The 25,708-nt window shown below is 34.8% G+C and overlaps 1 protein-coding gene across 1 annotated transcript in view; it reads left to right on the forward strand.

Moving 5' to 3' along the window:
• GRIK2 (glutamate ionotropic receptor kainate type subunit 2) overlaps nucleotides 1–25,708 on the forward strand; it is a 253,600-nt gene that overhangs the window by 205,082 nt on the left and 22,810 nt on the right. The window contains exon 14 of the mRNA XM_088533518.1: nucleotides 12,551–12,776. Within this exon, the coding sequence (XP_088389644.1) occupies nucleotides 12,551–12,776 (226 nt within the window). The remainder of the gene's footprint in view (nucleotides 1–12,550; nucleotides 12,777–25,708) is intronic.

Raw genomic sequence — 25,708 nt, forward strand, 5'->3', positions numbered from 1 at the left:
TATCATGTCAGAGGTCCATAAAATTTATGTTCTTGAGTGTTCGCTAAAATGTATCTTTCACTTCTTCCTGTTTATTTTTGACCATTGTTTGCATCCCATACCAAACTAGCTATCTGTGACTAGAGTTCTGTTAAGGACCCCTGAGCATAATCAAATGTCAACTCTTACTATTCCACAGCTGCAAATCCTCCATATACATCTCCTCAAAAATATAGAGTATCTATGAAAATTCCTTTTTTTGAAATGTTAGGATTAAATTCAAAGCATATAACTGAATCCAAATCATCCAATACATACACAATTTATATGTTTGACATACATAACATAGTAGGTTTTATGTTTGTTTCAGATTGTAATTTTTAAGGGACAAAACTTCCTGTAAAAATCAGAAAATGCAATTTTCTCTTAGTAAATGAAGGTTTTCAATCTACAAAAACATGCAGAAATGTAGTCAAGCAAAAATATTAAAATGACTATAAATTCAGTATCAGTTTGTGGGTAGTTATTAGAATTAGAGGAACTAAAAAGAAAAATTAATTGTTGCTTGCAGGATACCTAGGGAAAATTAAAGGATTTTTTAATGATGGTTTCACTGAGTTGCCGTACATTATATCAATTAATGAATATGATTTGTTAGCTTTCTTGCATCTCCCTCACTGCTGATAAAAAAAATGAAGCAGACTAACGTATAATTTGTAAATCAGTCTAGGACAACTGTGTAGACAGTAAGAAACAGCTTAATCATAGTCGTCTCAGAGGTCAGAATGTTGATGCCAAAGACACGTAAATTTATGCATGAGCTCATATTAGCTCCTTCTCCAACACTTGTTACTTTGAGTAAATGGATTGCCCTGCAATTTAGAAGAAAAGGTACTGCACTGCAGCTATGGTATTTGCTGCTACTTAGATAAAGACTTTTTAAAAGAGGAGAAAATAAGATTGCCATAAGCTTCTTGTCAACTTCCAGATTGAAGCAAATTCATGCAAAGAAGAAAAAATGATCTGGTCAAAGCAAATGCTTAATAAATCTCTAATTTAGGCATTGATCATAGGTATATGAGTAAGGGTCAAAGCAGCTGAGTTGAACACAGGTATTTTGGTGCAGGCAAATAGAAAAAAATAAGGTAGTGGTTTAAGACATTGAAATTTTAAAAGCAAGAAATAAAGGTCTTGCAAAATCAGATTCGGATTGCTAAGGCACAGTGGGCAAGTTTTAATGAATTCTCTGTAGGGCTTAACACAAGCATTTGGGGCTGAAATATCAAGATAAACTAAACTTTTTTTTTTTTTTTTTCCTAATCAATAGAAAGAGAAATATGGAACATTTTAGAGAAAGATCAAACAGAATTATGAGAACTGGGTTTTGAACAAAGAAAATAAACTTCCTAAGGCTGAACAAAGAAATAGTTTTCAAATGGTTGACTCATATGCTTGGGCAATGGGAATACTGTTTTGTCGTCTAAAAATGATAGTGATCTAGCATCTGTAAAACTAGGAAAGGAAAATAAGAAGGGATAGGGCCTTAAATCAAGTCATTACCCCTACCAAACAAAACAACACAATGATATATTCTGCTTCTGGAAATGAATGATATATTGATAGACCAGAAAATATAGGCAAAGAGAAAATAATGTTTCTTTAACATAACAAAAAAAGCAAAGAAAATTTTTTTTTCCAAATCATAATATTTTCCAAACCATAATATTAGTACAAGGAGACTTTTCCTACGGTTCTTTCAAATGCCTTTTCTAGACTGAATAGCTCTAGAGAAGAGATCAAGACTGAATGGAGAGAGACCAGAACGTTGTGCTGCCATTCAGAGGGACCTCAGGAGACTGCTGGGAACATCATGAAGTTCGATAGTGCAAAATGCCAAGTCCTGTCCCTGGGGAGGAATAACCCAATAAATGAAGCTATTCTTCCCATAGACCTCCAGTAAATCATCACCTTCCTGGAAGGTTCTGTGGAACTTTGTCAAATAAACATAAAGCAGAATCAAATTATAAGAGTATAAATGCAAATTGGTAAGAGTAAAGTACATGCCCTCCAGTTAGAAAATGCTGTTGAAAGCATAGTGTGCACACTACTAAAGTTCCTGCTGCTAAAATGTAACAGTAAGAGTCATTGATAAGGTTATTATGACCAAAGTTAAAAAAAAAAAAAGTTTTTAGAGCTACACAGCTTAAAGCATTTTTTTAATCCATTTTATTGCTGGAAAACAGTGCTTATCATCTGCCTGTAGCTGATTATTATAAAATGAGCTGGTAGTGCATCAGTCCAATCGATTTTTGACCCAGGTACTCATTAGAAAAACCTATTATATTGATTGACACCATTTTAGGCAAACTCAGCAAATGACCAATATTCAATATGGATATGTAATTATTTCTTTACTTTCAAAAAAAATCATCATGTGATGTTGAAAGTTATTTGGACAGTTACTGCTTTAGCTGCTTGTCTTCAAATATGCAGAGAACCCAGGTTTTGAGTATTGCCACAAAACACACTTGAAACCAATATAACCACAACAGGCATTGAAAGTGGCTTTCTTAACATTTCTCAAGGGTCAAATTACAATCAAAGCCCTATCAATGCAACTATTTATTTTTTAAAAACTGTATGACAAATAGAAAAATATAGGTGAAGTGGTGTAAAAACTAGAATAAATTCTGAGAGTTTTTTGTGCCCTTGCTTTATATTTGTTGCCTTCTGTTTGCTTTCAGTGCTCTACAACATATTGAACAGAGAACATGAAGTCAGTCAAGATTATGACATTATCTTTCACTATTGTTATTTGATACATATTTTGTTATATTTGATGAAGTTTTCTAAATAAGCTGTTTATTGATTTTTTCCATAAAAATCCCCAGATTATGAGGAATTTTCTGATTTTTTACAACTAATTTAATTAAAACAATAAAAGAGGGAATAAAGTCAAACACTGTAGTCCCAGGTGTTACCATTTGAGACAATAGAACAGAACAGTTTGATTGCATCCAGAAAAAGTCTGATTGGTTTTAGTAGCAAAGCTAGCAAATGTATTCCTTTAAAATTAAAAAAAAAAAAAAACTTACAGTTGTGCAGCTTTATATGAAACTGTTTATTTTATTTCATTTTTTCCCATTAGCTTTTTACAGGACAAATAACAAAATTACTTTTTGACAGTGCATGATTTTTTGATCTGTTTCTCTTTTTGTCCCCACAGAAACATATCAAATTGCTGAAATTTAGTTTTTTTGTGTGTGTGAAGAAACCACACCCAATAATCGAAAGACTCAAAATTGTCTTTTCCATCTTTATGTCAAGTGGTTCTGCATAGTTCAGTTCTCTATTAAAACATAACTACTTTGTAATAAACAAAATTACATAGTTTAGGACAGAATTAGTGGAGAAATCCTAGCTTTGAGTTTGGTTGAGTTTTGGTGTATTATATACTAGAAAAAAATAATGTAGCTGATTTAATGTACTAAGTGGTCAAATTGATTAGTTGATGATGATCTTCCCTTTTCTTTTCTTGCGAATTCAAAATTACTTAACTCCCACTAATTCTGATAGTGTCTCTCTGATCAATCTGGGATCAAACAGTTAATAATATTGGGAAGGGACTCCTCTCTCTATCCTGGCATGTACTGGCATGTTTCTGTCTGTTCCAAAAAGTAAAGGAGGAAGAAAAGTTGCAGAACTTTCTTAGTCTTCAGAAATGTACTATATCCCTTTCTTTGCATTATCAGATGTGTTTACATTGTCTGTTCTCACCATAAATGTCCAAATTTCAGCATGCAAATAAGCACATTAATTGTCTCTTATTCTGTCTTTTTGCATATTATGCAAGTTTTTCAATACTACCACTTAATTCCTTTCCCTATCACCTTCTAAAAGTTAGATAGGGCCTTTATGATTACTGCTAAAAAGTAATTGAAAGTATATAACTCAGCATCTGCAAATATTTTTGAATAGATGACTGGGAAAGCATACATTAAATCATCTCTATGAAACAGATGTATTTTTCAGCAATCATTTTGCTTTTACTGCAGTATGTCATCCCAGTTCCTAAAATTTCTTTTTTAAACTCTCAGTTGTTGGAGGAAAGCAGCTATTTAAGTGTTATATTGCCTATTACCTCAAGTACATTGTTTAGGAGACTACAGATGTTTGACGATAAAACTGCCATAAGAATTCCAAGATCTGTTAGCTTTGCTAACAAAGAAACTGTTTTTCAGATCAGTACCTTTCCACTCCTCTATACTTTTGATATAAACTACATATAGTGCCAATCTTGTTTGCCTGAATTAACTCAAATTTTCTAGTCTGACCAAGGTCAGACGATTACAGAGCAAGAGATTTGCTGTTCTTATCTAACACACATGTTCCAGTGTTGTTGGTAATTTATTTAATATTGTAAAAAACTACAGGATGCTGAACCCAAATCCCATTTTCTCCAAAATGTCTCAGTTTAAACTTTTGCAAAACTATTGCTGGCAAGTATTTTACATGAGCTATAAGAAATATGCAAAATGTTACCCATTTCAACATTCAGCATTTTGTTAGGCCACACAACAGAATTGATGAAGGGAAGGTACTAGGCAAAAAGTATGCCAAGCTATATTGGTGCCACTCCACTGATTTTGATGACTGTGATTACAGACAATAACAAAGCTACAGCTCCTGTTTGGCATGTACCAAAAGCAAAAAAATGTCAATGTAACTGCTGTTAAGTTTCAGAATTCTACAAAGATAAAAACACACTATATATTTGGAGCAATAAATTAACAATAATAATGGACTTTCTTTCACTTCTTAATTAAGATCTTGAATGCTATGAGTTTGATTGCAAATACTGCCCAACAAGTTTCAAATTGTAAAAACAAACAGTAGTGTTTTGGATATAGTGCCTATTAATTTTGTTTTGAGGATTGCACTAACGTCCTCCATGCCAATGCAGATGCTGCTGTTAAACTGTCATTAAATATGCATCATTATGAAAAATTCTCACCCTGTTTAAGGTAAATTTTAAAACAGACACTGTGAACTTCATGCACAGTTTCAAGTTTCAGAGATTATGCATATAATTGTGGCAATATTCACTCACTGCTTTTGGAGAAGGAGGTTGCTTTAAGATAAAGTGTAAAGGAAGTGTGGAATTTTGTGTTGCAGTTTCCATCTGCCAGCAGGCAGAATGAACAGAAGTGGATTTATCTTTAAGAAGAATGCAGAATATAGGGTTTGCTTTAAAAGGAGATTAAATTGCTATAATGTCTTATTTCTATGTATAAAAGGGAGAAACTTACAGAACTTACAGAAAAATATCACACGTCATCTTCCATAGTATTTAATAAAAAGAACAGTTGTGACATGAATTATAATCCAGTAGCAGACTATAAATCATTCTGGTATAAAAGAGAAGTAAATTTTCTGAAATCCATTAGTAATTTTAGAGAAATAAAATCCTTACTTATTTCCAGGTCAAAGCTGATGATGAAATCTTATTTCAGTAACATTCATAATTTTTAACTCATGAATTACTTTAAATATTTAACGTTTGTTGAAAACCTTTGTTTTTAAAACAAAAAGTCAGCACAATTGGGAAGAAAGTAAAAATGTATTTTTCTTAGCATTGCATTTTTCATTCCTTGTAACTTCATTCTTGGCAGGAACACCTTTTTTCATTTGTGCTCTATGGACCATAAAAACTACCGTTATGAAGGAGACAGCACTGTATGCACTGGTTTTATTGTTTTTGTGCTGACACAACAAAATCTAAAACGTCTGGTTCACTTAAGGGTTTTCAGGCCTCAGCAGTTCTGCAAAAATAGAGAAAAAAAATGCCCTGAAGTCAGAATCAATGAGTCTAATAAAAGGAAATGGTGTCTTTTATACTTTTCTTTGATGACTGAGGAAATGCCAGTGATACAGTTCTAGGAGACCTAAAAAAAATATACAGGACTCCAAAGATCATTTGCAAATTGTTATAACCAGTGAAAATCTGGTCAGAAAATAAGATGATACCCAGAAATTCACCTGTATTAGCACAATCTGTCTGTTTGATAGAAATCTGTGATTAAAGACTGTTAGGCTGATCTAAGTCTGGACTGTTGTCTGGCACAGGTGGAGGAATGTGCAATGCTTTCACTCTACTTTTAAGTATACTTAAAGTGACAGTGAATAATACAGTGCTCTGCAAAAGCTATACTTTATCCTAGAGTTATGCTTCAAAACTGTATGATGTGTTTGGAATTTCTGTGGCATCAGACCATATTATGGAAGCATCAGGTACAGATATGCAACTAAGATCAAATTATGCTTTACACTGAGTGCATTAAACTCTGTTAAAATAGGTAAATATACTTCTTCTGCTCCTGCAGAAAAATAGCTTTAGGTTTTGGAGTGTAGAATTAGCTAAGGTATTTCAAAAAAAAAGCTATATTTGCTCTTTAAAACTTATTTTACATTAATCATACAAAACAATGAAATATCTGGAAACACATGATATTGTGATTCTGATATTGTGAAAATATAAAAATAAATAAAATACAGTAAGTTATGTTCAGATTCATGTAACTGCTTCAGTTATTTACCGTCATTTGCTCAAAGTCAAACAGTCTTGTCTTTGAATTTCCTTGTATTTAGAATGATTGAGGACAGTTACAGCATTTCTGAAATGTTCTTTACCTTAAAGATACTGGTTTGCTCTCTCAGCCTTAAGCTTGTAATACTACAATTTGAAATATAATAAATAATTAACTTTGTTTCTCCATAATTTATACTAATTCTCAATGGCCTAAAATTTTGGAGACATATTGCAAGTATGGACCATAAAACAGCTGTGGACCATAAGAAGGGCTTTCATAATGTCTACCTCACGTACCTTTGACAGCTAGCCCTCTGATATTTGGAAAGATTTCTTGAGATATATGTGTGCTTTTGCAGTTACTAACAACATTTGAAATATATTTTCTGATTTATGCAGAGCTACATAGATGTGGATTTAGAGAATCTGTCAAAACAAAACATTGAATTTACAAAACTGAATATGGAATGAATAAAATACATGTATTACATAGGCAATTCAGCTTGGTTGTTCATATTGGTGTTCAGTGTTTTTTTTTTTCAATGGGATTATGGATGAAAAAATTGGAATGACTGCATTCAAGATTCAAAGAATTTAAGTGTGAAAAAGACTTAAGGAAACACATATTTTTGAAGCTAAGTGTTTGCCATTGGCTTGATGTATACACTACACAAGTTCTCAGTAACTTTTCGTAAGGGAAGTCATATGTTTTGTTTTGTTTTCTTAGAGGAAAGAAGAAGGAAAAATTTCAATGTTCAACAGCATACAGTGAAAAGTCTTGGGAAGCATTTGTCACTTTATGTAACTTTAAACTGATAAAGAATCATAGAAATCGCAAAAACTCTATTTTGGAAGGAACCTATGGAGGTAGCATCCTCTTTTTGAAGGGGACTTGCTCTTCTACTGAAAGGAAGACATTAGTTTCCCTTATCCTTCTTTGGTTTGAGGGCCCTTTCAAACTGAATCTTGACTATTTCCAGCAAGGCAGATTCCATCACTTATCAGGGCAACACTTGCAATGCTTAATTTTGTTAGAGTGAAGATTTTTTTCTTATATGCAGACAGAATTTCCCTTCTGTAACTTGTGCCATTATTTTTTGCCCTGTAAGCATGCATCCTAGTGAAGAGAGAGTGCCTTAGTCTTCTTTTAACCTTCTTGTTAGGTACTGGAAGACTGGATAGATCCTGCTGAGTCTTCCCTTCTATAGGTTGCACAGCTCCATGTCCTTCAACCTTTCTTTCTAAGTAAGGTTCTCCAACATTCAGGTCACCATGGTTACCCTCTACTGGACCCTCTGTATTTTTTCAGTGTCTCCCTTGAACTGATAGAATCAAAAATGGACATGGTATTCCTGGTGTGGTCTAATGCGTGCCAAATAGAGTAGAATAGTCACATACCTTGTTCTGATAGCTGTAGTCTTGCTGATGGAGTCCAGAATAACGTTTGCTTTCATTGCCATGAGGACACACTCGTGACATAATCTAAGCTTGCTGTCCAATTGTATCCTTTTATGCCAAGGTACACTCTTTGCAGTTAGTTCCCAGCCTGATGCTGGTCCCCAGTACTGATGCTTGGGATTACTCTGTACTAGGTGGAAGAGTTTGCATTTATCTTTGATAAACCTAATGCAATTTTTGCTAGCCTAATCTTCTGACCTGTAGAGGTCTGGTATGGTAGCTCTTTCTTCTACCCTAACTACCTCTCCTCCTACTTGGTGTCATTTGTAGATGTTTTGGTAAGGGCACATACAATCCCATTATCCTGTGAAATTGTTTATATAGATTTTGAATACTACTGGATCCAGTATTGACCCCAGGAACTTGTTTCATGATCGGTTTCCAATTTGACTTTGAGCTATTCACCACCACCCTTCCTGCTTGTCTCCATAGACACTTTGCCTGCAGGTGATCCATTTTTCCAGGCCATATCTTATCAGTTTGTCACTGGTTGTGGAAGTGACAACCAGCCACTTGGTTGTGGAAGACTAGGTTGTAGGAGACTGTCAGTCTTTCAAGATGTCAAGCACTTTGCTAAAAGGCCAGTATAGATGGATATACTATACTATGAATATACTATTTGTGTGTCATTCTTCTTGCCAGTGCAAACACATAGGTCCTGAGCTTGGTGAAGGAATATAAAATTGAGATTTGATAGTCTGTGTTTTATAGGAGGTCAGAATAAATGGGAAGAATTGTTCCTTTAGCCTTAAAAAGAAAGAAAAAAAAAGAATCAAGACTCTTCATGAAAAGAGACTTATGTCTGCTCAGAATGAAGTGCCAGTAAAATAAAAGTCAATTTATCACTGTATACACTAGGTTTGAGAGTCTTTGGGGTTTTTGTTTGTTTGTTTATTTGTTTTCTTTGAATACAGATTGCTGTGATTTGATTCCTGTGTGGCTTAGTCACTTTTAATAAATATGCATAAGAATTAAGCTTAATTTTTTTTTCTAATATTTCCCCTCAGAAATTCAGGTTGTAACCTTAATTACAGTCTTTCTTTTGTTACTGCAAACCCTTTTGAATTAAGATATTGCATGTGTGCACGCTTAGCTGAGGCATTGCCTGTGACACCCAAGTGCCTTTAGCAGACAGGAAAGAAGTAGAATTATATTGGTAAAAGAAAATTGTCCATTAATGTATTTGAAAAAAAAAAAAAAAAAACAGAATTTACTTGGCACACTTTTTTTTTTTTTTTTTTTGGTGTGCATTTGTCCCATCTTGTCTTGTATCATGAGACTGGCTTCCTTGTCCTTTGATCTTTGTTTATTTTGGTGTTTATCGAACATCTTGATATTTTTATAACCTTGTGCTCTAAAGTCTCACTGCTCAGACATTTGTCTTTTCTAGCCAGTACTTTCGGGATACATATTAGCAATGTATTACCAACAATGATCCCTCCTGTTTCTGGCCTCAAAAACATATACTGCTCTAGACTAATATAGAGTCTTTGAAATGCTTCCTTCCATAATCTCTGACATGCACAGGTACTTCCTAGTAAACTTTAATTCATGAATGCTGAGCGTGGCACTGATGACATCGTCTGAATGTCACTGTCAGAGATGCCATTTTATGCACTCCCTAGATGAGCTTCTTGATTTGCTTAACCTCTTCAATCCTGACAAGCCAGTTAGCTTTCTTGTGCTCCAGTGAAATTCAAATCTTACAAAGCATAGGCAGCTTCCTTATCTTCAGCATTACTGAGGAAACAGAAGCGTAATAAATCATGTCATCACAAGTGATCTTATACAGACATCATTTCCAGTTGACTTCAAGTTAGTTTGGCTTTCCAGACAGCGATTTCCAGTTATATCAGACAACATGGTGAACTAACCCAGATAAAACAATACATTTCATTGATGGAGTATATAAGCTGATTAGCCGGATTGATTTGCACACAAAGAAGATGGAAACATGATGTAATTGCAGCATCTGCTTCTATCAGTATGAATGACACAATCAAAACTACCAGAAGCAATATATACGTACTGGAGTGTCACCCTCTTCATTTACGTGTCAAATAGGCTCCTGATTCTATTGATCATTCTGGCCTCCTGATTTTAGTCTTTAGAGTCTGCTCAGTGTTTTGCCAAAGGTAAAAGATATATGTATATATCATTTGTGGCTGTATTTCACCAATTCATTTTTTTTTCCTCAGAGAAATCCTTGTTCTGCATAAAACAAATACACATTATGTTTTTCTAAGAATTGTTAAACTGTATCTTAGAATTTAGTGATTTAGCAGTGACAAGTACATGGTCTATTTTCCTTGGCATAGTTTCAGTTCTGATCTTTATCTTTTAGGGATAGAAGAAAACAGTGCAAAAACATTGTAATATTTGTCCTATATGTGAAAAGTGTGCAGGGTCACTGCATGCTTCCTGTTATTTTATGGTAATTGAGGGCCCTGTGTACTATTTTTCTAAGCTTTGCTTTGTTTTCTACAGTCTAACAAATCATATTTAAAGTTATATTATTTTTAATATAAATAATATATATATATTTATATAATATATAAATAATATATTTAATTATTCCAGCAAGCATGCTGTCCTAGGCCTTTTCTTTCTTTTATTTTGATTGTGACCTTTACCCTCACAAGTACTGATCTTGTTCAATAGCAGTTGTCACTCCAATGTAGCTGATTAAATCAGTCATCACAGTATGAATCCTCTCTGTCCTTTAGAGGTATTTTTCACATGGATTTCACATATAACAATGCTATGAAAAAGAATAAACATTCTCATTTCTAATGCATTTCCATCATTGGGATGATCTTTGCAACCTAAGTGTACAAATACTTCATTCCTTATGTAGTTCATTCTTGTTTTATGTTGTATTATACCTCACTTTTAGCTTTTCTTCTTTTTTTTTTCCCCCTTAATATGCATTAGCAGTGCATCTATCCAGCAATGCTAGAAATGAGAAATCATTTTCTCTGCCAGTTTTTGACATTGTTCAAATTATTTAACACCCACTAAAATTACCATTTTGTTTGTTGGGGCAAAGATTGTATGGTAAAAAAATAAATAAATGATGATAGAGATGCTTGGCAAAGTTTTCATGTATTGCAAAAATTAGTTTTCCATCATTTCAGTATGGCATAGTCATTTGAATTCCTAAGGAATCAAACTATAGGGCTTAAAGAATTTTTTCTGTGGCTCAATATTAAGTGCTTGAAAAAATTATGTGATTTTCAAGCCAAAACCTATGAGTAGAGTGTCTTTTTTTTTTTTTTTTTTTTTTGGTTATGGTAGTGGGGGGAGGGTATCCATATTTATTTGGTCCCCTCTCTTCTACACATTTTTATGTGTATTTCATCATTTCATCATATTCAACATATTCTGAAGAAAAATTTTTCTTCCTTAATATTACTAAAGTCTTTTTCAGTTAGTAACATATCATGTTCAACACAGTAACAGTATGTTCATGCATGGTCCTAAAAGTCTTCTGTTTTGTTAAATGCAGTTAGTTCAAACATTTGGTTTGCTAAGTCCCCAGGCAGAGGGAAATAAGTCTTAGATTGTATCGCAGCAGAGGGACAAAGTCATCCTGTTCCTCTTTTTATTCCACATATGCTACAAATTCTCCTCTGGGGCAGAATTTAGGGCTGCCAATCAGCTGAGCTTTAGAACAGTTTGTAGTGTCAATCTTTGTTTAGTATCTTCCCCAGAGCTAAAAGCAAAGTTATGTTTAAGCCTAAGATTAATAGATGAAAGATTCCTTAAGAAGTCTGATTATGCTAGTCCTCCATGCTCTGTTCCTACACTTTTTTTACTAGGCAAGATTAATATTACTGTATATTTTTGACTCATCTGAGTTGGAAACATTATTGAATGGATGGGGGTAAACATGATATACAAATGTCATTGCTCTAGTGCCTTCAGTTTATATAAAAACTTTCACCTAGTCAGCTTTTGACAGGAAAGCTAGTATCTCTATGATCAGGCTATGTTACTTTTAGATAAAATCCTTCTCTAAGTATCATTGCATTATATGATGGATAAAATGTTTGCTGTCCTCTCCTTCACAGCTGTTTCCTCCATATCTGTGAATACCTGATAACTTCAAGTTGCTACAATGTGGATTAAATTTTCAGAATTGCTCAAGAGTAGCTGAATGATTAGAAATCATTCAAAGCGAGAATTTCAAATGTTCTAGAATCCAGCAGATTCTTCCGTAACACTCACAAACATTGGTGATGAACTTGGCAACAGTGAAATTCTACTAACTTCCCATTGACTTCAAATAATTCTAAGCCTTCATCACAGAATTTTATAACCAATAAAATATGATGCAAATTCTGAAGAATATATCTAGCTATTTTGTTTTCTACAGAAAAGATGAAAGCTGCAGCCACCCTAACAGGACTCCCTTGGTAAAACCTGTGACGTACTAAAATATTAGTGTACAACTGAGAATTTGATTTCTTTCCTAAAAGCATATTATTTTTATTACTATTACCTCTAATATATATCTTTCAGAAATCGAAAATCTCCACTTACGACAAGATGTGGGCCTTCATGAGCAGCAGGAGGCAGTCAGTACTTGTCAAAAGTAATGAAGAAGGTATTCAGCGTGTGCTTACCTCTGATTATGCATTTTTAATGGAGTCGACAACCATTGAGTTTGTCACACAGCGGAACTGTAACCTGACACAGATCGGAGGCCTCATAGACTCAAAAGGTTATGGCGTTGGAACTCCCATGGGTAGGTTATATGTCAACCATTTGTTCTGTGTTCATTAATCTTAGTACCCACAGCAGCACAAGAAAGCTCTAATGCACTGGAGCTTTCTCTACACTGCTAGCATTTGTCTGGTTCTCTTTTTCCCCATTTAAGCAAAGATGTTACATATTTTATCAACTTTTACAGATCAAATTTCATTTTCTAAACAGAAAAATCTCATAAATTATTGAACATTTTCATATAGTAGGTTTCTATTTCTGATTTCCACATATTTAACTAAAATAAGCAATTACCTTTCAGAGCACTTGATTTTCTAAATAATAATAATAATAAATGTTTAAAATATATTCATCTATTCTTCAGAGAATGAGATGCTAGTAGTACAAAGATTACACTAGCAAAAGGCTATAAAATGAAGGTTCATGAAATGCCGAGAATCTTAAAATAAGGGAGAGGATTTCATAACCTGTCATGTATAATACACAGATAAAATATTAACTGAATTAAAACTTTGTGGTTTTGAAGAACAGATCCAATCCTGTAAATGTGTTCCAGGTTAGGTGTTATTGACTGGGTAAAAAAAATTTGCTTGCAAGATTAGAAGCCAACTACTGACACTTATTTGGTTCCTTGAATCTACAGGATGTGATTCACTCTGTTGATGAGTTCCTATTGACTGGAGTGATTTTGAAGTACTTAAACTGAGATTCTGGCTTTAGATTTCAGAGTAGATGTAAACAGAAAATGATGTGACATGAAGGGTCTCAGTACTGCAAAATGACCCTACTTAATCTTGTAATATCTTCCTGCAAGACTGATATTTATATTATTTGTATTTTATATTTTAGGAAGAACTTATACTATCTTGACAGTGATGTGAATAGGTTTAATGATTTTCTTGTAAAGGTCTTATATATGTTACTGATTGTATCTGCATTATAAGTCCATAGTAAATCCTTCTGTGGAGAAAGCTGTGTACCATACTTCAAGAACATGATAAGGAAGGTTAAGAAATCAACCTCCCTGTAAGATTTTGTGTAAAGAGGTATCTAGGAATACTAATAATGTTTCCCAATACGGCACGGATACTTCCTGCAATTTTAATGAAAGCTTTAAAATTTTAGTATTACCAGTAATTGACTATGAAGTAGACATCTGCAGAAATTATGATTCTATTCATCTTATCTGTGAACAGTTAGTTTTTCAGAATATAGTTCTAATGTATATGTCATTTTCCCCATCCTATTCTATTTCCATTGCAGCTTCTTATATTGAAGATTTTTTTTTGATTTCTACAGTAGATTAAGTCTGATATCATGACAGTAATATGAAGTCCTTGACTCCAAGAAAATAGCACAAAAGCTTCTGTGTTACTGCTTTGATAATTAAAGACTAATGCAATTAGAGAATTGGGGCATTATAGCCAAGAGTTACTTGAAATCCCCTGACTATTAAGGAGACTTGGGTATACATATGGTAGTCTCCATCTGAAGTCTTTGTACAGTTTCAAATAGTGTGATAGTTTACTTTTGTTATCTGTAATATATATTTCAGGACATGTCACAGTTATGAGATATTTTTGTTCCCTTCTCTGGGCACCATCTAGAGTGCTGGGTCTTTGCCCCTAGGATAAAATATTAGGAGAGTTTTCACTCTTACATAAGAATCTATGAGAGTAAATTACTCCACTGGCGTACATCACACAAACTTGCAATTGATTATAAGCTACTTATCACTGTAGGCTGCTCTTGATTTTAAGCACCTAGAGAGCTTTCATTCAGAAATTAGCTTGCAAATGAGTTAGTTATACTAGCATTACAGGAACTCCTTCTAGTAGTTCTAGTAACTTCTCTATAACTAAGATTGCAATATATCAATAAAGAAAACTGATCCACGCTTCTACACTTCTAATAATCAACTGCATGCTTTTGTAAAAGTACATATAGTTTATATATAAATATATCTGAAGTATTACTACCTATATGTACATATAAATACATATATGTGTATATACGTAAGCTTTTTTTTTTTTTATATCCCTCCTTTTTTTTTTTTTTTTTTATTTCATTAGCAAGCTGTGCTACCTGTAAATGAACTTTTATCAAGAAACACTGTGACAAAGCTATTTTAATATCAGCAAATATTTGTCCCGGCTGTACTGCACAGGGCAGATCTCAAGTCAGATGATATTTTATAAGCTAACCTGTGTAGGAGTTAAGAATTTGAGCCTCAATTTAAATCTCAATCTTGTATTCAAAGTAATGACTAAACCCAAGACCTAATCCCAGAAAGACAAAGTTTCTGCTCCAGTTCTGGTAAATTCCAGTTATTTCTGGTTGTTCATATTCCAGCTTCTATTGTACTATACATTCAGGCCTCTCCCCTCTCTATATTTTTCTTCAGATACAGTCTTGAGCAGTAATAGGGAGTTATCATGAAAACTGAAATTCATTTGAAAGAAATATCTGTTAGAGTGTAAGTGCCAGAAGGGTCCAGACTTCAGTCCCACAGATCTCTGTGGTGTTTTGTATTTTCTGACACAGAAAAAAAAAATAAAATAAAAGAGGAAAAAGGTGGAAAATACCTACCTTTTAGGCTTAGGAGGGTGAAAATTAAATTTTAATGATAGTTAAAATTCTCGAAGAGGCTGCATGCATGTTTGTGAAACATCCATGGAAGTGGCCTGGTGACTAAGGAACACAAAAACCAGGGTCAGCTGTTTTACAATTTTTTTTACGTACATAATGAGAGAACCAGCAAAAAAGCCAGAGAAAAGAGATGAAAAGCCAAAATAAAGCCAAACCCAAACTTCTAGAGTGCTCAGTTTTTTGTTCTTTTATTCCTTTATTTATGGAGAGTGGGCACTATGCATACACCATTTCTTCAGAAACAGAATGCTGAGAGCATGCAGCTCTCAGCCATCTGTAAAATTCCAAGTAATAACAAATGATCTGAATCTAGGGAAACAGTATCATTTTACAAGAGTATCTGTGAGCTAACAATCATACAAAATCAAGATGAAGATAAATAGAGGACACACTTGCAGGAATAAAACCTCCAAAAAAAAAGGAAAAACAAACTTGAATATGTCACATTTAATATGTCATCTGCAGGACCAAAATAAAAACTAGAGATGGTGAATTTGATAAGATATACATACTATAAATGAATGTTTATAAGTTAAAGCAACAATCTTGCATATGCATGAATTCATTTTTAGTCAGCCTTTTCTAGTGCTAGGCTATGGAAGCTTCATTTTCACTGAAAAGAAAAGAAAACAGACTTGTGACATCATTGCTTTTTTCTGACAACAACTGGTAGTTGAGAAGATAGAGAAAAAAATATCTTTAAGATAGTTGTATTTGTTTTGCTTTTTTAAAAATTTATTTTAAAAGCAATAAATGCATTTTTACATTTGTTTTATTTTCTGTGTTTGGAACTTTGTTTACAACTTTCTAACTGAGATGATAACACGGCTTTGGTGGAACACACCTGTTTTCTTCTCCAAGTTTTACTAATGTGAAGAGAGACTGTAGAAAATGTTGATAAAGGGCAGGCTTCCATCCAGAAGCAGCAAACCCAAATAAAGCATCGTACAGACAAATTCTTTTTATTATCTGATAGAAGAGACCTAGAGATAAATCAGTGTGTGTTTTCTTTCAAGGTGAAAAACATTAGTTTGGGCAGCTGCTGATGTTAAGTGGAAGTGTCCCCAGGCAGGTGTTAAATAGTGCCTTCTGACAAAGAGACAGGCAGGGAAGAACAATGTTAGACAATATTGCCACAATAAATCCCCTAAAACAAGTGAGGCCTCTGTTCTTCAGTGTCTCTTGCAGACATCAATGGGGCACATTTCTACTGATGGAAAGGAGCATCTAATTCTGAGCTGATGAAAAGGAACGAGCAATAGCTTCAGGTTGCCAGGGAAAACTAAATGAAATTGTTAATTCTTTGCCAGCAAGAAACCAGTATTTTAGTTACTCAGTTTAGAAGGGATTTTTTAATATTCTTTTTGATAAAGTAAGACTTCGTCAACTAAATATAGACATATTTATAGACAAATAGACATAAGTATAGACCTAAAAGAAACATTCTGCTAAGTTGTAACCTAAAGGCTAGGATCATTGTTTAATAGGGTAATCTACCATACAGAGATATGTAATTTTATTGTTTACAATAATCAATAACAAGTATTCAATATGTTACAAAAAATAAAAGATTCACAATATCACAAAGGGAAATAGAGTGCTTGAAGCCTCAACCATGAGAGCCATGTGTAAGTTTTCCAATAAACCTGTCCTCGAGCAGATGACTCTAAAGCAATGTTCCATAGTGAGCAAATAGTTCTAATGTAGGCATATAGTTTTGAGTGTGAGAAATGACTAGCTTTTTGCAGTCATTCCATACACTATACTGACTAGGTCTCCCGTGACTATACTACTTAGCTCATACTGCTAGTTTGCATATAGACACATACCATGTAGATAGCTAAGTGTCTGAATATAGTGACAAATTGCACTTTAAATGTCTTATCTGAGGATCCTTGGTATGTGTGTTCCATAAAGTGAATAACAATGCTTCTGTAGGAGAAAATATATATCATCGTAATCTTTTAGTTTTTTAAGCTTCTAAGGAAAAATAATGACAATACAGTCACATCCACCTCTTGCATTTTTCATTTCCTGACAAGAGAGTTTAGAAGTTAAATAGGACTTTTTGTTCCTACAATCTTAATTTACTCTAGTGTAAAAGATTGATTTCTGCAGTACCAGTAGAGCAATCTTCACATTCCAGTATTTTGTTTTGTTTTTATTCTGCAACATCCTATTAGGAAGTACTACTTTTTCCAGTCTTGTGTTCTTAATTCATGAATCTGTTGGATAAGAAAACTTGTTGCAATGGAGAAAGCTTGAAGTATAATGTAAAATTGATTTCTGATAATAAATAAATACAAAAATAAATACAATTTGTACGTATACATATAATTAGAAATAAATATCTATATATTTATATATATATATTATATATATATATTCTTTAAGAGTTTGGATTTTGGCTTTGCATGGGAAAATACTCCATGATCAAAGATTGTTATTCAAGGAAGGAAGGAAGGAAGGGAAGGAGAGAGGAAAAAACAAAAGAGAAGGAGAAACAGAAAAAAAAATAGAAACGGGAAGAGGAAAAGAGAAAGGAAAAGTGGAATAGCAAGGGAAAGGAGAAGAAGAGCAAGGGGAAAGGGAAATGGAACAGGAAGGGAAATGGGAAAGCAAAGAGGTAGGAAAAGGGATAGGGAAAGGGAAAGCAAGCCTTTTGATTATTCAGAAAAACTTGACATTTTCATCGTAGAACCTCTAAAGCGCTACTTATTACCTTCAGTTCCAATAGTTTTACATGCACTGTATCTTCATCATATGTAATTAAGGTATTAAAAGTTTTCTTTGCTCTTAAATAAATCCTAGCTGGAATTTAAATTTTAGCATTCTAAATTATTCCAGGATTCATACAATATTTCATATCAAACATGACTCAAAACTTATCTTCATTTATGCATAACATGCAATCTTTAGAAGTCCCTGTCTATAGACAGGGACTTCTAAATACTTTTAAATACTTCTAAATACTTTAGAAATCCCTATCTACATCAGTCTACTTTTCATGCCCTACTGAACATAGCTAGTATGACCTTCATCTGTTCAACACAAGGATAGTGTAAAACAAGGTAATATTATGTAATTAATGCAGTTTCCCTCAAGGAATATTTATTAAAATTTTTGTTAATGGGCAGTAAGTCACAAAAAAAAAAAAATGTTAGATGTCTAGATGGCATGCACTCGGTCTCTCAAAGCCATAATGGTCTGTGAAGCTAATTCTAAATCTTTTACTTTTCACTCCCTCACTGGAATAAACACATTCAGAAATCCTCTTTAGGAGAAAAGCATTTTCATTTGTCTGGGTAGTTTGAGCTTCCTTTTTAATTTCCAAATCAGTGTCTCTGTTCAGCATGGTAGACAACAGGCCAATTTCCATGTGGCTTCTGCAGATTTTCTACTGAATCACCAGTTGCTTCTATGTTGTACCTATAATACATAAATGACTGACAAGTATTTGTGTCAAAACCACTCGATCTGAGCAGATTTCCTGAGCACATGCCTTTCCAATGATCTGTGCTTATGTGGAACATCTTATGTGGAACTCTGGAACATCCAAGATAGGCCAGATTACGTGTGTGTGGAGATATATCCAAAGTAAGGTTGTTACAGTGGATCCTGGAGCTACGGAATCCTATCCAAAAGAAAGATAAATGAGGATCTTCTATAAGGAGGCTGCTCTACCTGTTGCTACAGAGTTTTCAGAGTTCCTTTCTTCTTTACTCTCACTCTTCTCTGATCATATACTAAAAATGCCCCAAAAGTTTTATTCAGTTTTGAAAATGATGGGAACATGGAGCGGTGTTTCAAGGCTGAGATTGTCCAAGGAGTCTGCAAAAATTCTACAGTAGATGCAAGCTTGGGCCAGGCTTCAGTGTGTGGTGGTTTATGTACCATTACTGTTGCATGTACCAGAAGAACCCCTGTCAACTCTATTTTAGCCTCCAGTATCCACCGCCTGCTTATGTAACCTATTCCATAGTTTTTATCTAGGCAATTCTGGCAACACAAAATCTCTTAAGCAATGACTTTTACAGTCATAGGAATCATGTGTTCTCTCTCTCTTTTTGTTTTTTTTCCCCACATTTTCTTTTCCTTTCTTTAACTTTCATATTTGGAAACCAAAAACTAGTGCCTCTTAGTAATAATAGCATAAACATTTGCATATATTTATTCTAAATCTTCTGAAATACAAAATAGAAAGCTATGATTTTTGGCATATAAGGTGGCCAGAAGAATTCAGAGATAGCTAATTAGCTACAGGTGATCTATAGAAATTTGCAGAATTGTCTTGAGGGGGCTGTAGCTGTATAGTAGCCATTTTCCTTCAACATCTGCTAGGGATGAGGGAAAAATGCTTTGAGAAAAAGATGAAATACAAATTTTCTTATTCTTTCTTCCTTTATAATTATTACAAGATAATAAATCGTGTTATTAATCATAGAATCATAGAATCATAGGATGCTTAAGGTTGGAAGGGACCTCTAGAGGTCATCTAGTGCAACCCCCCTGCACACGCAGCGTCACCTAGAGCACATGTCACAGGATTGTGTCCAAGAGGGTTTTGAACATCTCCAGAGAAGGAGACTCCACAACCTCTCTGGGCAGCCTGTTCCAGTGCTCTGTCACCCTCACTGTTAAGAATTTTTTCCTTAAGTCCCTGTGGAACTTTTGATGCTTCAGTTTTTGACCATTTCCTCTAGTTCTGTCGGTGACCACCACTGAAAAGAGGCTAGCACCATCCTCCTCACTGCCTCCCTTGAGGTACTTATAGACTGATTAGACACCCTCTAAGCCTTCTCTTCTCCAGGCTGAACAGGCCCAGCTCCCTCAGCTTCTCCTCACAGGGCAGATGTTTAAGGCCCCTTGTAGCCCTGCGCTGGACTCTCTCCAGCATCTCCACATTCCTCTTGTACTGTGGAGCCCAGAACTGGACACAATACTCCAAATGTGGCCTCACCAGGGCTGAGTAGAGGGGCAGGATCACCTCCCTCAACCTTTCATTTGCAAAACATTATTAAGCTGAATCTGTTACCATGACTCTTCATTTTTACTAGTTTGTTGTTTATTTCTCACTTACTATAATCAAAATATGACTTCTTTTGACACTGCTATCACTGATCACAGCCCTAATAATTCCATGTTAATAGACTGTCAAGACACCCTGACAATGCTGGAAAAGGCATTTTTAAGAATAGCCTCTAAAATCTTAATATTTTATTGTTAAACATTCTATGAAAAGAAATATATGCCCATGTGGTAGGCCCTCAAATGTAGGCAGATGTTTCACTCTGTGTGGGGAGAAAATAAATTTCTCGGATACAGAATGAAATGAAACAGTGTATTTTTGGGTCGACACTAGAGTGAATACAGTTACCAACATTTCATTGCCAAATGGCTTCAGGTGGTGATACTCACTATATACTGCTGCAATAACTTGCATAGTAAGGCAGATCTAGGTATGAAAATTTATGCATATAAAAACATATCTGCTCAGTGTGTATTTATATGTTGACAATATAAAGTTGGCAGCTGCTGCAATACAAACAAGCTATGCCTCCCAAATCAAAAGAAAAGTATATAAATAAAATACACAGACTTCCAGCACAGTTACATTGGCCGCCAGCCCCTACGTATAATATCTACATATTCACTTAAGTTCAAAGTATAAAATAAAATTGCCAGGCTTTTTACGTCCTGTAGATTCAGAGGTACCATTTTTAATGTAGGCCTCCTTACCTTAAATTCTAAAGAAATGTTAGATGAATTCTTTGTTTGTCTACAAACAAAATTGTTGTCTACAACAACTTTTATCCATAGAGGGAAGAAAAAAAAAATCACAGGATTTTTTTTTTTTCTCAAAGACCCTCAAAAGGTTGGACCACTCACCTGAACCTTCCAAAAATCCATTTAGAGTTTTATCCAAATATATATTATGCAGATCTCTTTCACATGGAGCTTTATTTATTTACTTTTGCACAACAAAATTCTACTCAACATTTTTTACTTAGGCTCTGACGTGCTTCATTTTTGGCAAATTAGAGTCATGAACAGAATTGGATTTCAGTTTTCTAATTTTCTGAATTTCAGCTGTCTGTGTAGCACATACTTACAAAGTGTTGTTTCAGGTAAGCACATTTTTAAGATGGCAATAATCACATAATATCATTGGAGGTAGAATCTAGAAAGAGATATTTCACACTCCACCCCCTTAAATTAAAGATTTCAGAGTTTCAGGCAATAATTTATGATCTGCTGTTTCATATCTTCTCTAGGAATACAACTTCATGAATTACTTATATTTATCTAAGCCGTTAATAAATTCAATACAATACTGATCTTCCTATCCCAGTGAGAGGTTATTGGATTCAAATAGACTTTAAAGAAATAGTATAATCAACAAATACATAACGTTTAATTATGATGTTACATTAATAATACAGTAAAAGGCCATCTAATCTTTATTATTTATTCTTTATTTCTTTGGAGTGTCCTAGAAAAAACATGCTCTCTAAAAGTTTTAATTTATAACGTTGACATTTTTACACTGATCTGATCATGTCCTTCATGAAAGGATTTTGCAAAAGATTTCACTATAGGCCTTTTTAAGTGCAGGTTTCCAAATATAGAAATTTTAAATGGAATTATAGTGGGAAATATAAATTATTCAAGCACAAAAGCTTTTAATAGATGCTTGTAATTTCAAAGACTAAAACTTAATGCATTAAAAACATAGATAAATAAATGACTCTCCCTTCCCAAATATGCAATAAAATATTTTAAAATATAATATGAAAATGATCTTGAAATAATTCTAGAATTCTTTCAGCATACTTCCTTGCTGCATGTATTATACCAGACAGACATTTCTGAAAAGGAATATAAGAACTTTGCAGCCGGTTTTGCAATCATCTGAAAATTAGTTTCCTTTTGAGCTTGCCTATAAAATAAAAAGCAGATAAAAATGAAAGTGCTTTCTAAGTGTAAGAACAACTGTTCAGCATCCTACAGTTGCATAGGATGTAGCCTCTGGTTTGTCTAGCTGTTAAGAGACCAGAGCCTTGAATACTACAAGTATGTGTCTGAAGTACGTTTTTTAAGTAAGAAGGTTCTAGATTTAGAACACCAACCACATTCAGATGGATATTTCAGACAAATGCCTGAATGTTGACTAATAAAGAAATGTATTATGTTGTTACACATGGGGTACATATTTGGGATATGGGATACATGGATACATATTTGGGTGAGGATTAAAAGGCAGGCCAACAGGGGCAACACTGTCATGGGAGTTTACTACAGGCCACCTGACCAGGGAGAGGAAGTGGATGAGGCCTTCTACAGGCAACTGCAAGAAGCCTCACGATCCCAGGCCCGAGTCCTTATGGGGGAGTTCAACCACCCTGATGTCTGCTGGGATAATCACACAGCTAGGAGCAGACAGTCCAGGAGGTTCCTGTAGAACTTTGCAGATAACTTCTTTATGCAGGTGGTTGATGAGCCAACTAGGGTAGGGACACTGCTAAACCTGATACTAACAAGCAGAGATGGTCTAGTGCGAAATGCAAAGGTTGGGCGCAGTCTTGGCTGCAGTGACCATGAGTTGTTGGAATTCACCATCCTGGAAGGAGGAAGCTGGACAAGAAGTAGGATGCAACCCTGGACTTTAAGAAAGCTAACTTTGGCCTCTTCAGGGAGCTCCCTGGAGGAATCACCCAGGCAAGGGTCCTAGAAGGAAAGGGAGCCCAGGAGAGTTGCCAGCTATTCAAGTACCACTTTCTCCAAGCTCAGGATCAGTGCATTCTTACGAGAAAGAGGTCGAGCAAGGCGGGCAGAAAACCTGTGTGGATGAGCTGTTGGATAAACTTAATGAGAAAAAACATGTGTACATAATGTGGTAGAAGGGCCAGGCCGCATGGGAAGAATATAGGAACATTGTCAGAGAATGTAGGATGCAATGAGGAAGGCCAAGGCCTGTTTGGAATTAGAGTTAGCAAGAGATGTCAGGGGCAACAGGAAGGGCTTCTGCAAATATATCAGCAGCAAGAGGAAGACTAGGGAAAATGTTTGCTGCTGAATGGGGAGGGCGCCTTGGTGACGAAGGAGGCAGAGAAAGCAGAGTTACTAAATGCCTTCTTTGCCTCGGTCTTTACTGCTATTCTGGGATATTTATAATATAGTAGTACTGCATTTTTTGTTGCTGTTCTATTTGCTCCATATAACTATGGTAAGACACAGTCATACATACCAGAGATTAAAGTACAAATGAGTAAGACAAAGAGGAAAAGAAAATAAGTAGCCTCTGAAAGCCTTCTGTTTTTCAGGAATTGCCTAAAATAAATGAGAATTGATGGTGCCAAACAGTGTAGCCAGTAGGGGACTTGAAGTTCTGCCTCAGTAAGCATATACATTATGATGATCCTGTGGTTGCCAAATTTTCTAAAGGGAATAAGAGCCTCGTACAGATGAGTATTTGGATGACATTATTTATGCAGTCCCCCCCCCCCTTTTTTTTTTTCCTGAGATATTATGAAGTTTCCTGAAATGGTTGTTTTAGAATGTTTTATTTGAATTGCTGAATGCCCCCAGCCTTAATTCAGTTTTCACAGTAGATTTTAGTGTAGCGTATGTTGTTAGGCCAAAAACATTGTTTGTACTTAATAGTTTTCAGTTGTGATGGAGTTTTTTCTTGGTTAGAATATGAAGTATCTCTCCCTCTTCTGAGTAGTTAATGGAGATAGAATTTTAGGAAGAGAAAGACATTTTTGATAAGAAAACCCTAAAGAAATGCTTGATGAGAATTGTCATCCTGGGCAATATACATTTTGTTCTCCGGGTACAGAAAAACACACATTCCCAGTGTATTCCTTCATGCACTACTTACTATCATTAGGGACAAAAGGACTATAAAATATTTATCAGTTTCAATCTGGGGTCCATATCATTTGTTGCAAAATACAGACATACCATCACTATCTATAACATATCTGAGTAAAAAAGCAAGGCTGAAGTTTCAGTCATTTCAAGCTGGCAAAGAACTGGCACCTATCTGAATTGATTTAGTGAGGTCGTGAGCTTTTTACATAGACTTTTTGTCTTACTTTTGTTTTACATCTGTTCCACCTCAAATTTTGCAGATCTTTGACAGTAATGTTGGTTCTTCAGCATTTTTCTTCTCCTTTTGTTATCCCTTCATTTTATGTCTCTCCTAGAGGACTAGGCTAAAGATCAATTGGCACTATAACAACAGGAGAGCCACAAGGCGTGCAAACACTGACGTATTTAAATACTCCTGTATTAAAAAAGCAGAGGATCCTGTTGTAATGAACCATCCAGATTTTATTAACATTCATTAGTTGTTATTTTCAATCCCTGAAGCCAAGCATTTACTGTACTGTGGTGCCTTATAAAATCATTCCTTTCTCACCTTCAACAAATTTGAAAAAGTGGCGTGTTTTGAAGAGGCGTCTTTTGAAAACATGTTTTAAATCTCAGGCAAGACTGGAAAACAAGGACACTGAGGACAATGATTGGCACTGAGTTCATGACTGGCACATTCTCCTCAATTCATTTGTACATTTGGCAGTCAGTGATCAACTCAGAACGTAATTTTAGACATAGTCTTTTTTCAGTAAAACCAAGGCAGAATTTTTTAATGTTTCCAATATCAAAAGCGTATGTATTTGAAAATGTAATCTGAATGAATATAAACTGCAAAAGATGTAGAACTTCAATGATACCTCTGTTTAAGAAAAGGAATGCTCCACGGGGCTAACTAATGCAATTTTACAAAGCTTCAACTGTTTCAGAAACTCAGTTTTATTAGACTCTGTCTGGTAAACAGAAAGCATATTTCTGCACATCTATACTTGAGTATAGTTATGTAAAAAAACAAAGTATGAATTTGGAACCTTTCAAAAAGCAAACAATTATAAAATTAGAAGGAATAACAGGTAAATGATGTATGAAATTAGTTCCCAAGATAGTTAACAGTACACTTGGTTACACAGAATCACAGAATGGAAGGAACCTCTAGAGATCATCTAGTCCAACCCCCCTGCACAAGCAGGAACACCTAGAGAATGTGGCACAGAGTGGCATCCAGGCAGGTTTTGAAGATCTCCAGAGAAGGAGACTCCACAACCTCTCTGGGCAGCCTGTTCCAGGGCTCTGTCACCCTCACAGGAAAGAAGTTCTTCCTCACATGGAGATTAAACTTCCTGTGTTTCAGCTTACACCCATTACCCCTCGTCCTGTTACCAGCCACCACTGAGAAGAGCCTCCCTACAATCATCCCTCAGGTAC

The sequence above is a fragment of the Tinamus guttatus genome, unplaced genomic scaffold, assembly GCF_059628265.1.
Source record: "Tinamus guttatus ecotype Peru unplaced genomic scaffold, ASM5962826v1 Tinamus_guttatus_pri_ptg000506l, whole genome shotgun sequence".
Taxonomy (NCBI): domain Eukaryota; kingdom Metazoa; phylum Chordata; class Aves; order Tinamiformes; family Tinamidae; genus Tinamus; species Tinamus guttatus.